This window comes from Podarcis vaucheri (assembly GCF_965113315.1).
Source record: "Podarcis vaucheri genome assembly, chromosome: 9".
NCBI lineage: Eukaryota > Metazoa > Chordata > Lepidosauria > Squamata > Lacertidae > Podarcis > Podarcis vaucheri.
The window spans coordinates 46596664-46609672 of record NC_138767.1 but is presented as its reverse complement, the minus strand read 5'-3'; the positions used below and the strand labels follow the sequence as shown (position 1 = coordinate 46609672).

The window sequence follows — 13009 nt, the reverse complement described above, 5'->3', positions numbered from 1 at the left end:
GATACAAGACCATGGGGCCATGGTCAGATGGCACACCAAGCTGTCGGAACTACAGTTTGTGTGATCCATGAGCAATAGAAGAGAAGCCGCACAAGTAGTCATGCGGCAAGGAGGAAACATGTTCATTATTAAACTATTACTTAAGACAAACTGTGACTTAAGACATGTTAACGAGGCTACTGTAAGGATGCAAGTCTGTTTTCTTCCTTTTAGTAAAGAAACCTGCATTTATTAAATCTGGACAGCTTACCTTTTTACCAGACATCTGTGCTGCAACATATTCAACGAGGTGTATATTTAAGTGGCAATTTATTACTTTGCTATAGAAGTTTCAAAGGAAGCATTAACAGTGAGAGACAACAGTGAAATGAAAGCAGAAACTCATGCCAGAGAGGAATCATCGACTGAAGTGGAAAATACTGAAAAGACGACACAAGAAAGCTCTCAAGCATCTGAATCTACCCAGTTGACAGCCAGGCCTGATCTGATAAATGGTATGACTTTCCAGTTCCAAATTTATTCACACACCCACACCCCTGTTTTTAGTAAGGAGCATAGAAATGCTCTTAATGGAAGTTTAATAATTAATAAATTAGGGCAATACAATGTCAAAAATAATTTATGCAAAGGTAACACGCTGAAGAGTTCTAATAAAATTCCAAAGTTCTCTTTAAATTTGGCCTTTGCTTGTAGTTGCTTGTCAATGGTGCATCTTAGCACAGACGGCTTATGAGAGTTAAATAATTGTTTCAGTGCCTTCCCATAGGACATATGTGTTTATGCATAACAATTATAAATAGCTTTTGCGCCTCCTGATAAATTTTAATATCCCTTAGGAATTCTGATGCAAGTAAATGCCTTTAGCACATGTACCGCTCCTTTCATTCGTGAACTTGTTTCCACAGAGCCTGAAGACTTGGAATCAGAATTGTTAGAAGAAACCAAAGAAGATAAATGCAAAGCAAATATATTCCCTGTCATTGCTGATGTGTGGGTTAAAGAAAGAGCAGAAGCAAAGGAAATTGTGTAAGTCACCTTCCCTTCATGCTTCCACTGGTATGAAGTTTCATTTTTGAGAGTTTAATGCGGAAATATATTGTGTGTGTGTTTATTTCCTGGCTTTGGTCATCTTTCACAGGTCAGAAGATCCTACTGATAGTAGCCAATATGACAACGAAGATCTTCCAGAGGATGGGCTACTAAAAAAAATGCCACTCCATGATGAAGCATCCGTAGGTCAGCAGTCATATTATTTATACTTCTTATAATCTAAAATGGAATTCGAGGTTTTGGGGTATTCTGTATGTCTTTTGCCAATATGAATTGGAATACTTAGGTTGCAGTTCTGTGTCCCACAAAGCCCTGCTGCTTCTGAGCAGACATGTAGGCTTGAAGTGTAAACAGAGAGTTAAACTTAACATGCCTTGTTCTTCTGGTCTGTAGGGAGTATAGTAGACAGGAGAGGGTTAACTTCCCTTCAAGAGGAAAGCCCAGGCCAAAAGCCCAGGCAACAACAAAATCTATGTCTTTCCTGGATAGGAGGAATCTTCCAGTAACAGGACAACTTTTCAGTGTAGAAATTTCTTATGGGGAAAAAAACCATAAGCAGATAATCACATTTATCAACAAAAGAACAGAAGTGAAGAAAAAAAAATATGGAGAGAAAAGAAGGAGGAGTCCAGTGGTGTTCCTAACTGAGAACTGCTAAGGGAAATGGTGCATGCTATATTTGCAAACGACCCTCTGTGATTTTACACTCTCTGTGGTTTGGTTGTTTCTATTTAGTGTGGGCAGAGCTGTCTGCTCCACTCTCCACTGACCAGAAGAACACTTCATAGTAAGTACAACGTTCCACTCTCGGAACAGCGAGGAAGCAGACAGCAAAAGGATATCATCATATCAGGGTGGAAGGAACAACTCTTTATAGCTGCTGATATTGTACTTTCCTGTAGAGGAATATTTGAGGAGAAGCTTGTTGCATGAAGGTGGACAGTTGACCTCTTGATCCCCTGTCGAAGGTTTCTGGTAGTGTGCTGTGACCAAGCCATCCAAGGTAGATGTTCCGTGCACACCCTTGCAGGCGCATGGCATTCGTGAGCAACATTCGTCAGGCAACATGTATTCTGACTCCTCTGTTCATTATGTTTCTTCCCTGTGTGCCAGTATGGAAGCAGTTCTGGCATAGACTGGGAGTCTTGGCCCCTGAGTACAACTTGAGGAGACTTCTGGGTGCCAGACAGAAATTCCATATCCTGGGGAAATGGGGTTAAGGTGGTTCTGTAGGATTTATATTTCTGCATACCAGGAGAAGGTACTACTGCAGCCTGTGGGCAGTGACTGGCTTGGAGTTATCTGTCCTAGGGGATTCTTTACAAGGAACCATCCAGAGCCAGTTAACAATGGATGTAACCATGGTGGACTGAGGAACACTTGATATGCTATAATCCATACATTTAGCCCTGACCTCATTGGCTGCCAAGGTGCAGGCAGAAAAACATGTGGTTCTAAGCATGCATCTACCACCATGAGCAGAAATGTTACCCAACTTATATAAACCTTACAGAAAACTACATTTTGATGAGGTGTGCGTTTCAGCAGTTCTTTATGCTTCGAAACCCAGGAGACGAGGTTTCAGTCTTAAGGTGACATTGGTAACCTCTAAGAGACTTGCATAGAACAACTTCATAAATGTGGTTCCAAAAGTTGTGGAAAGAACTACAATTCCAGGGAAAAGTTCAGCTAGCGGGCCATGCACTAGACGGACCTTTCAAGCCACTCAGGGATTCATGAGAATTATTATTTATTTAAACTGTAGCTACCTATAGAAGCGCTTTGCTCTTGCCCTCGGAAATAGTTCCTTGACCCCTGAGGACTTAGGGAAGAGTCAGTTCACTAAATGGAAGCAATCTGCTGCTCCTATTCTGATGGCTTCAAAAAAGAACCCTGTCACTTCTGCCTAGAAGGCTTGCTAAAAGTTCTTGTCAAACCTATATTTGCTCTAGAAGAACCCTGGGCTCCTGAGTTATGAACTGTCTTTCAATAGACTAATGAACAGAAGGGTCTGTTCATTCATCTCTCTCGCACGCATTTTCTCAAGCAATGCAGACACTATAATGAGTATTTTCAAAAACCTGGTGAGGAATGGTGACTCTTAACACTGAAGGGAAACCCTTTTACTTGGAAGGAACTGGCAGAGGGGAAGGGAAGGAGGGAGCCTGGAAATTGCCATCTGTCCCCATTTTGTCTTTACATAAAGGCTAGGCCTCAGCAATGTCATCTGGTACTTGTCACAATCCAACCCTCTGCCTCTAAACACACTAGCCACGCTAACAGATAGCAAATTGGAGATGCCGTTTATGGGTAGGGGAAAGCTATAGCACCTTACACATTGTAGTCATTTTGCTCTTAAAAGCTTGAACTCTTCCATCCACTACCCACTTTGAGGGATTTTGGGGCAGTCCCACAATTAATTAGTAATTTTCAAGAAAAGGTAACGCAAGGTGCAGCATTGGCCTACAGCATATCTTATTTCTGCAGTAAATTATTGAACTGCACCTAACACTTTTTAAAAACAAAGCTTGCTGGAATGTTAACCTGTACATGTATTTGTAAAATGGTGTTTTCTCTCTCGCTCCAGATCCCCATGATTCCATGCAACCTGAACCCTTTTTTCAGAAAGTGGTACAGCATCAAGCAAGATTAACAGCTTTTCCTGTTCTGTCGGCACAGTCTTCCCTTGATGATTCCATTCCAACAAGGTCACGCTCTGTATCGCCAGAAAAAACAAAAGGCAAAAATTCATTGTTGATAGGGCTTTCTACTGGTCTCTTTGATGCGAACAACCCAAAGGTAAGCATTTTCCCCCCCAAAAAAACCAAACCCTTAAACGTTGCACATGCATGTATTTGCTGCATGGGTATATAATGCTTACGGAATTGTTGCGTTCTACAGTCTACAAATGGACTTGCACCCGTGCAGCTGTTCTTTGTAATACTAGAAATGCACAAAAAAATTAGTGCTACTTGGGAGATTTTTTTATTATAATTGGGGGCAGCCTCCTGAAGATGTCACTGATACTAGTATACTATTGTATAGTATACTATTGTATAATATATATATATGTTTGGAAAGTAATAAAGGAGAATTCATAATCTTAGCATGAAAACTGTTCTTGATTCTTCATTCTCCCATTTCCCCCCACTCTGGAAGAAAACAAACAGGAGCTGCTTGTTACTATCATAACTATGCTAATGTAAATTTGCAAGTTATTTTTGTTATTATGGTCACACGTTCACATTCTTGCTGGTTGGTCTGGTCTGCTCGTTTAATGCAGTATTCCTTTTTAGCTGCTGAGAACCTGTTCGCTCCCAGATCTTTCCAAGCTATATAGAACACTAGTTGATGTTCCCAGTGTTGCTGATGTGCAAAATCAACAGAGTCTCGAAATAGATGACCTGGAGGATGAGCCCATCAAAGGAGAACAATCGGATTCTGAAGACATGTGAGCAAAAAAAAAAAAAAACCCTCTCAAAAACTGAAAAAGTATCTCCATAAAGCATTAACTTTAAAGCTTTTTGTTAAAAAAAAATCTTTTAAAAATCTAGTACAGCTACACTAAAATAACCGGCTATGTGGTAATATCTTGGTGGCTTTCCTCAAGGGAATAAAATTAAACCAATGCTTTGCAGTGAAAAGCAATGAAAAAGAAGACTTGAAAATGTGATGCAGAGTTTTATCTTCTGTTTACAATAGGCTAAGTACTGGCTGTACCTATTACCAAATCACTACTTCTTTTGCTGTTGCTGTCCTTCACAGAATGCTTAAAATGTTCAAGCTGTTGAGTGTGGAAGAGCTAGTCACAGAATTGTGATGTTCAGTGCATCTGCTGCTGAGGGAAATTGAATGCCCTTGGCTAGGGAAAGGCACTCTCTGGGCCCATTGGAAGTGGGGAGAGAGCAGAGAATGACGGAGGGCTGATGAGCTGTTTAGGAGGTTACTGTCTAGGGGCCTTTCCACACTTCTCTTTTATCACAATATAGTTGCTGAGTGTATTTATTTTTTTAATTTTTTGGCATGCTTCCACACAGCAGCATCATTAATCAGCAGGTATTCCAGAAAAATGTAGTCATAAACCACTTGTTCACCTAGGGAAAAAAGCATCCTAACATTCTGTGAAAGATCTGGAATGGATCCTCAATAATTTTTTTGTGTGTGGAATTTGTTCAAGCATCATCCTGCTTTCTCTGTTGGGAGGTGCTACTGGTGGATATTGTTCTACAGTTTTGATCATGTTTTCTGTCAGGCCCAATGTTAAGCCCAGAAGCAGCTTGTCTCCTTTTCAGTCGTTCATGCAGATACTGATACCATGTCAACATATTGCCGATGACAATGATCATTATCTGCAGATAACGTTAAGTCACAATAATAAGGTTCACCATAACACAAGACAGACAAAACTTGGTCCTTCCTTCTATTCTTCTGATATGCCGTAGGGTTTGAATACCCAGGCCTTGTGCAGAAAACAAAAATGGGGAAAAGATTTTGGTATTCAGCATGCATGCTCTCTGACATTTGATGGTTAGTGGAGCACAAGAACTAGATGATACATAAAGTGTGTGCCTGAAACTCTTCTCGAACCAGGCACAACCAGCCATTGCTCTGGATGGGAAAAACCACACTCAGTCTCCTGTGTACAGCTACAGTTGACTGAATACCCTACGTTCCAAATGTGCTCAAATAAACACTGGATCCAACAGTAACTATACCAACAGTAACTATACCACTATAAAAGCTAGATGTGGAAAGGCCGAGATTTTATCCATATGTGCTTTTTAAAAAACCCTACTGAAACTTTCCCTGTCTTCTCTTGGCAGTCTTTTCAGTTGCCCAGCTGCTCATATAGTCCTTGGTTTTTAAAGTGGTTCCTATGTATTCAAAGCATGCATCTTGCTATATCTTTAAGATTCAAGGGCTGAGGAGGAGTTGTGTTTTTCTACTGTAGCTAATGGTTTCATAAACATGAGTGATTTTATTTGGGAGGAGAGAATTTTTCTGCATACTGAATTGGTTAGCTAAACAAACTTATAGTAAGTGTTTCTTGCAAGTGGTAGAAGCAATTAAAATTTTCATGCTTTGGCCACTCAGCATCCTAATCACAGATCCACTCTAAGAACAGGCAGTAGTCCACAAACACTTCTTACCAATAGTGCCATCTTCCTCATCACTCTCTTTCAAGGCCTTTCCTGATGTGATGTGTTTGGCAGTGGGACAAAGAGCCATATTTGGGTTTCAATTCCCCTTCCCTGGTATCTTGAGACACTTTGATGGCTTTCCATTCACAGCTTAAAGATGGTACAACAGAGACCTTCTTTTTCCAGACCTGATATTTCTTCATTCCCCATCATGACAGGCTAAAAATCAAGTTAAAAGCTGAATGCTTCATCTACTGTCTTTAAGCAATATAACCTCACACAGAAAGTTAGAAGGCAAAGGTCCAATGGCATAAATGGCATTTAGTTACTTACACACACACAAAAATCATATTCATTTCAATACATTTAAGGGCTAATTCATATGTTAACCTTTAGTAGTGTAACTGCTGTTTACTCTAGACTTTTATGGTATGGTGGCAATTTATAAATATTTTCTGTGCTTTGGTACTTTCCACTGTACTTTCCATAAGGATGTTACCCATACAGCACAACAGCAATCTATAGAGAAGTGTTTTTGCTGCTGCAGCCACAAAGTAAGAGGTAGTTCATGGCTCAGCCCTTCACACAAAAACCCTAACCCTGTTTAAGACCTACTTCTCCTGGAATGAAGTAATGGTATGCAAACATTTTGCATTGCAGTATGTTTGGGGAGGCAGATCCAGATTTGCAGGAGCTTCAGGCTTCAATGGAGCAATTACTTAGAGAGGAGCCCAGTGATGAATTCAGTGAAGAGGAAGAAGCAACGTTAAAAGCTGAATGCCTAGCAAATGGTACAGAAGGGGATGAGGTTGACAACAATATCAGCAGCGAAAGTGTGCTTAATGAAGAATGGCATTCAGGTATATCTTCATTCCAGTTGAATGGTTTGTTCTTACAGAATCATAACTCTAAACGGTTTTGGTCCGTGTGTGTCTCAAACTTGGAGATAAACTCACTGATGACCCTGACTTGCTGCGAAGAATTCCTACAACTTGAAAAGGCAAACTCCTAAAATAAGTTATAGAAATGATGCACATTTTGTTGGTGGTGTATCTCCTAAGTTAGTCCTCCTGTTGTATCAGTCTAATAAGTTAGATACAAGGTCTGTTCAGCATTAACTGAACAAATATCTAATTTCAGACAGCACTACCGTTAGCATAGTTAACTGCAAAATGAACATTCAAAAGAGCAAAACATATATTGTACTGCCATGCAGATTGCAGTACATGAAGCACATTACTATGCTAGATCAAACCAAAGATCTGTGTAGTTCAGCCCTACGTCTACAGGGCTTGCTGACTCCCCAGTGCCCCTCAAAATTGTGTTTCCCAAGTTTGTACACATGCAATGCATTGATCTACAGAGAGGGGGTGCCTTTGTACAATTCCCTCCTGAATACCACAAGAAGACAGGATCGCTGCTTTTGTGCAAAGTATATGAGAATGCACATCTTTTATAGGCTCTTTCTTAAATATTCTATGTATGTGGTGAATGTGATAAGTCTTTCTGAAGTTTTATTTATTCTATAATTTTGCCTCATTCGGCCTTCCAGAGAAAGTATGCTCATAGTAAGTACTGAAACTTCTCTGGATGGGGTGAAGGAAGTGTTCACTAATGGAATGTTCCCTAGCTTAGTTCATGTGGGGTGGATATACATTGATCTGATTAGGAAATCAAAGTTGATGACATTTTTGGGGGGCAGCTGGCCGCCAGGGATGGGAAGTGGTTCTGCCCCCCTGCAACACCCGTCCATCAAGCACTGTGAAGCCCTCAAGCTCTCCTGCCACTCAGAACCCCAACCCCCTACACACAGCAGCCACTGTGCCGCAATACTGACCCCCCTGCTGCCCTAAGACCCCCACCAATGTCCTACAGAGCCCCCCCATACACCCAGTGCAGACCAACCCCACCCCTGACTAGCTATGCTACTGTGTTGATGCAAAGAATTACTACAAAACAGGTGGAACATTAAAATGCTTCCCTGTGTTTCTATTGCATAGACAACAGTGATGGTGATAATGCCAGCGAATGTGAAGAGTATGACAGCGTGTTCAGTCACTTGGAAGAGCTGAGATATAACCTGGAGCAAGAAATAGGCTTTGAGAAATTCATAGAGGTTTATGACAAAATAAAGGTTTGTGGGATTATTTTACACAAAGGAATCTGAAGGAAAATTGTCGTTATTAATTACAGTCCATCGTTGCAAGGTGTGAACCTAAATTAATTTGGTTATGTGTCAGTTAGTTGTAGGGCGTATTGGGTATTAGAGGAGGCTGTATGAGGTAGTTGGTTCAACTTTGTTCCCCACTTTGCACTGAGCTCTCACCTCTGACTCCTAGAAGCTATCTGCATGAGACAGTGGCCACACTCCAGGAACGGCTTCAGCGGGCTGGCTAAACTAGGGGAAAGTAGCCAGTGGGTCTCAAAGCCTTGGTGCGTTAGGGACTTCCCCTGCATGCAAAGACAAGCTCTAGCAGATTGAAAAGACGAGACCTATAGTGGGTCCAATGGTCAAGAAGGCAGTTTCTGCACTTGGTGTAGAGGGAAGTGAGGCATGTCAACCTGGGAAGGTAGGCCATCTAGAAGAAAACTCTGATCCTATGCCTCTGTTGCCTTGTGGAATATCTTCAGGACAAGAAAAGCCTAAGGAATAAACCCTACACAAATCCAGAGTGGAGTCCCAAAAACGGTTGGATGGCACTTTGTATGCCTCCTTCTGGCAGTTCCGGCAGCCAAGCTAATGCCAAATGTATTGCTCTGCTTTCCTTTGGACCACATCAGTGAGGCTGAGAGGGGGGTCTTGTCTGGGCATCCCAGGACCTCCATACACACTGCCCAAGCTTGTACCCCAGAGAGGTCATTTTGGTGCTGCTAAGGCAGCAGTTTGACTTCATCCCCAGAGGCACACTCCATTGTCTCTTGAGACAGCGGGTGCCAACAATTAGTTGTCATATTGTGGCTTCCAGAGCTGATTACACCAAGTAAAAAAGAAGCAGAAGTTGCATTTCTTTCTGGATTATTTTGAATTTTTTCAGCATTTCAGAAAGTACATTTATGTTCCTTTTCTCTTAGGCTATACATGAAGATGAAGATGAGAACATTGATATTTGCTCAACGATCGTTCATAATATTTTAGGAAATGAACACAAATACCTATATGCCAAAATTCTTCATTTAGTAATGGCAGATGGTGCTTATCAGGAAGGTAAATCATCTGTTTACGGTATTCATTCAGCGCAGTACATTCTATGCCACCTGTTCCATAGATTCCTGTTTTGTTTGTTGCTGTTGAAATTGCTAATTCTAATATACACTGGGAAGTTACACAAGGCTCCCCACTCACAAATGTTGTTTTTAAGTATAATTATTGATGTGCATACACATTTTCCCTCAGTTTTTAACATCTACTGCCAGACTTGTATCGTAAAACCAATAGAATATATACATTTACAGTTTGTGTACATTACCAGCTTCATGGACAGAACAAATTCTTATGAGATATTGCCAACAAATTCACAATTGTCCTAAGAACGGCTGTACTTCTGTAAACTACCTTTTTTGTCAAAATCTGACTATTTCATGTAATAAAGTTTAGAAAATGAATGGCTGCTTATAAATGTAGCTGTACACTGGTTCGGTGCAGACCTAACTATGAATGAAAGTCAGAAATGTGAAAAAAAATGGACAGGGAAGGTTATCATGGAGCTAACCACGATGCACTTTTACATCTGCATGCTGTTGATGCTAACCAGGATTTGCACTCCTCGTACTAATTTCAAACTACTTTAAATCACGATTATGTTAACAGTAGCACTGAACCGTGGTTAACTTCACAAGAGAGATGGAGAAAGGAATTTGCAGGAGGGAAGGAAGTGTCTGAGCCTGCCACTTACAAGTCTCCTAGCTATGATCACATTTATTTGTTTAATTTATTGCATTTATACCACCTTTCTGCCAAGGCACTCAACAATTTTAAAACACTAAAATAATATAAAATGTAAAGATGGCCTTCAGGGGAGCGGGGAACACAATCCAACTAGAGGAGATCCTGATGTTTTCTGTGCCTGTCGCCCTCATACTTTCCTTTTCCACACAGGGCAGGTGGTTTCATGGGGCATCGTGGGGAGCAGTCTGACTGGGGTAGACCCTGATGTTGCCTTTGCCTCCTCCTTCACTCTCCTCTTCCTTCTCACAGGGCAGGTGGTATCTGTTCATCCTGGGGGTGGTGGAGGATGCTTTATCTACACCATTAGCACTAATATTTTGCGTATTTTTTCACTCTATAAGACGCACCTGACCATAAGATGCACCTATTTTTAGAGGAGGAAAACAAGAAAAAAAATATTCTGAATCTGCGCAGCGCCTCTTCAGCAAAGCGGGAGGAGAAACAGAAGGGGCTCCATTTCTCCTCCCGCTTCGCTGAAGGGGTGCTGCACAGCTCTCCCTCTCTGCGCAGCGCCTCTCCAGCAAAACGAAGTCAGAACAGCAAAAGGGATTGCTGCGCAGCGAAAGCAGCGATCCCTCTTGCTGTTCTGGGATAGCCACACCAAGCCTCTTCAGGGCCGGGGGAGCGTTCCTCCCGTTGCTCTGAAGAGGCCTCGCGCGGCTATCACAGAAGTCAGAACAGCAGCGATCCCTTTTGCTGTTCTGGCTTTAGCAATAGCTGCGCAACCTGCATTCGCTCCATAAGACTCACACACATTCCCCCTTACTTTTTAGGAGGGAAAAAGTCTGTCTTACAGAGCGAAAAATACGGTACTTTCTTTTCCCATATGCAGAGTTTGAAATCTTTGCAGCTTTAACTTTAGAAAAACACATCAGTCACGGTAGCTTATAAGGTTAAACTGAGCAGCCTTCAAGTAAAATGCACAAATGGGAGGTGGAGTTTGTTGAATATGCAGTATTCAAACATCACTGTCAGTCATCTTTACTCTTGGTGAATTTTCTGGCCTGCATTTTTTTTTCTTAGCTTGAATATGAGGTCTTTTAAAAGTAGATGCGTTTGGTAAACTGTTTTCCTCACTACACTAAACATTTTAAATTTTTCTTTCTTTGCAGACAATGATGAGTAAAACGCCCTGGTGACATTCTCAGCTGCATGTAGGTGTGTGGATTTTGTTGAGTAGAATAATGAGACACAATGAAAAAATAATATTTTAGTGGGGCAGGCTTATAATCTTGTTGATTGCACGGAGACGGAAAAAACATGACACTTCCCTGAAAGGCTGTTTATAGATTTCTTTTGACATATAGCTTCATTCCTTCAACAGATAACTGAAAAGGCTACATTTCATTTAAAATGAGTAGCAAAGAATAGAAAGGCTGACTCAGAAACAATTTAGTGTTTGAGAGATTATCATGTGTGAATAAGCCTATGTTGTATTAGGCGATACTGTTTGTTTAAATCTAAGCTGTTAACAAGTACAGTTCAAACCACGACCTTTTAAAGCTCATGCCCACCATTTGGAGGGGAGGGGGGAATCCTGTTTGGTACTGATGAAATTTTCAGAAACTTCACTTTCTGTTCAAGAGTTTATAATTTCTCTGTAATGGCCCCTTGGGTCTTAAACACACATAATATGAAAGTGAGCCTCATTGAAAATGATGCATTTCTATATGAAGTGGTTTAAGATCAGTGTATTGAGTATTTCACCTAATGTGTTTGTGGGTGAGTATGTGTGTTTGTGTGTGTATATATATAGAGAGAGGGGGGGGAATGAATACTCTTTGGAAATAGCAGTATTTTTATCAGGGTCAGTTTATTATTTTCCCCCAATCAAAGCAAATAGTGTGTCATTTTTTAAGACTCCATTTTATTTCTGTCAAGTGGCTTAAGGAGCAAGTTTGGAGCTGGAAGGAGATTCTGCAATTTTCTCCTATAAATAAAAGCAGCTCCAATATGATGGGTTTTTTCTCTGTAGTACTGTGTACTGGACTATGCCTGCTACTCATTTTTGGTCTGTAATTAGGACCATCCTAGCAGTGGCTGAGATGAAAGTTGCTACAAATGTTTTGCTGGTGGTGTTTTGCAAAGCTATGTATCTTGCATCCGGATCTTCCAGAGGAAACAAGTTAAATTTTACTTGATGTGTTTGTTCTTTCTCGCTTCTTTCCTCCCTCCCTCTCTCCCATGGAGGAAGGGGCACTTTATGGGGGACAAAACAAATTCCTGTGAGATGATGACTTAAAATATTTTCAGTGTGCAACAGGCAATATCAGCGAGTGAGCTGAATCAGCTGTAATGCTTAACAGCTAGTTTTTCTGTTGAAAAAGTAGCTCTATGTCCCCTGGGTACAATGCCAGGCGGAATGTATGTATGTAAACTCACCGTGATTCTAACACTACGTTTAAAAGTTGTTTTATTTCTAACCACATTAAATAAATGCTTGACCTTTTTGTATGATTATGTGGATTTCTCTTTGGATTTCTTTCTTGAGGAAAAATGGAAGAAAATAAAAATACTATTTATATTTTGTTATAATCCTAGACTGCGTTTGAAAATTCAGCCCTATATTTGTGACTGCGTTTAGATGTACCCTTTTTAAATCCTATTCTCTATCCTTCTAGTGGTCAGTGATAGCCATAGAATATCTATTATTTATAGTCTACCTTTTTATCTCAAAGACACAGGGGAAGCAGTGGTATTATATAGAAATACAATACTCCGTTGTCTTTTCCTTTGCATGTAAAATAAAGGCCGCAGACTAAGAATGGGATACAACATGGTGCTAACAGATATCCATTTATGCAGCAGGGCTTCTCTTTCCTCTCCCTCATCATGCAGCTCATTGTGTTCCTCCAAAAATCTGCTGCAGACG

General features: G+C 40.8%; 1 protein-coding gene across 9 annotated transcripts in view; it reads left to right on the top strand.

The window, feature by feature from the left end:
- The window catches only part of NEK1 (NIMA related kinase 1), a 47675-nt gene extending 35078 nt beyond the window's left edge, over window positions 1–12597 (top strand). For all 9 annotated transcript variants that reach the window (XM_082237182.1, XM_082237183.1, XM_082237181.1 and 6 more), the window contains 9 exons: window positions 327–494; window positions 906–1026; window positions 1139–1236; window positions 3638–3849; window positions 4347–4501; window positions 6852–7051; window positions 8192–8325; window positions 9264–9396; window positions 11250–12597. In XM_082237182.1, the coding sequence (XP_082093308.1) occupies window positions 327–494; window positions 906–1026; window positions 1139–1236; window positions 3638–3849; window positions 4347–4501; window positions 6852–7051; window positions 8192–8325; window positions 9264–9396; window positions 11250–11263 (1235 nt within the window). In that variant the 3' untranslated portion in view covers window positions 11264–12597. The remainder of the gene's footprint in view (window positions 1–326; window positions 495–905; window positions 1027–1138; window positions 1237–3637; window positions 3850–4346; window positions 4502–6851; window positions 7052–8191; window positions 8326–9263; window positions 9397–11249) is intronic.
- Window positions 12598–13009: the final 412 nt, after the last annotated feature.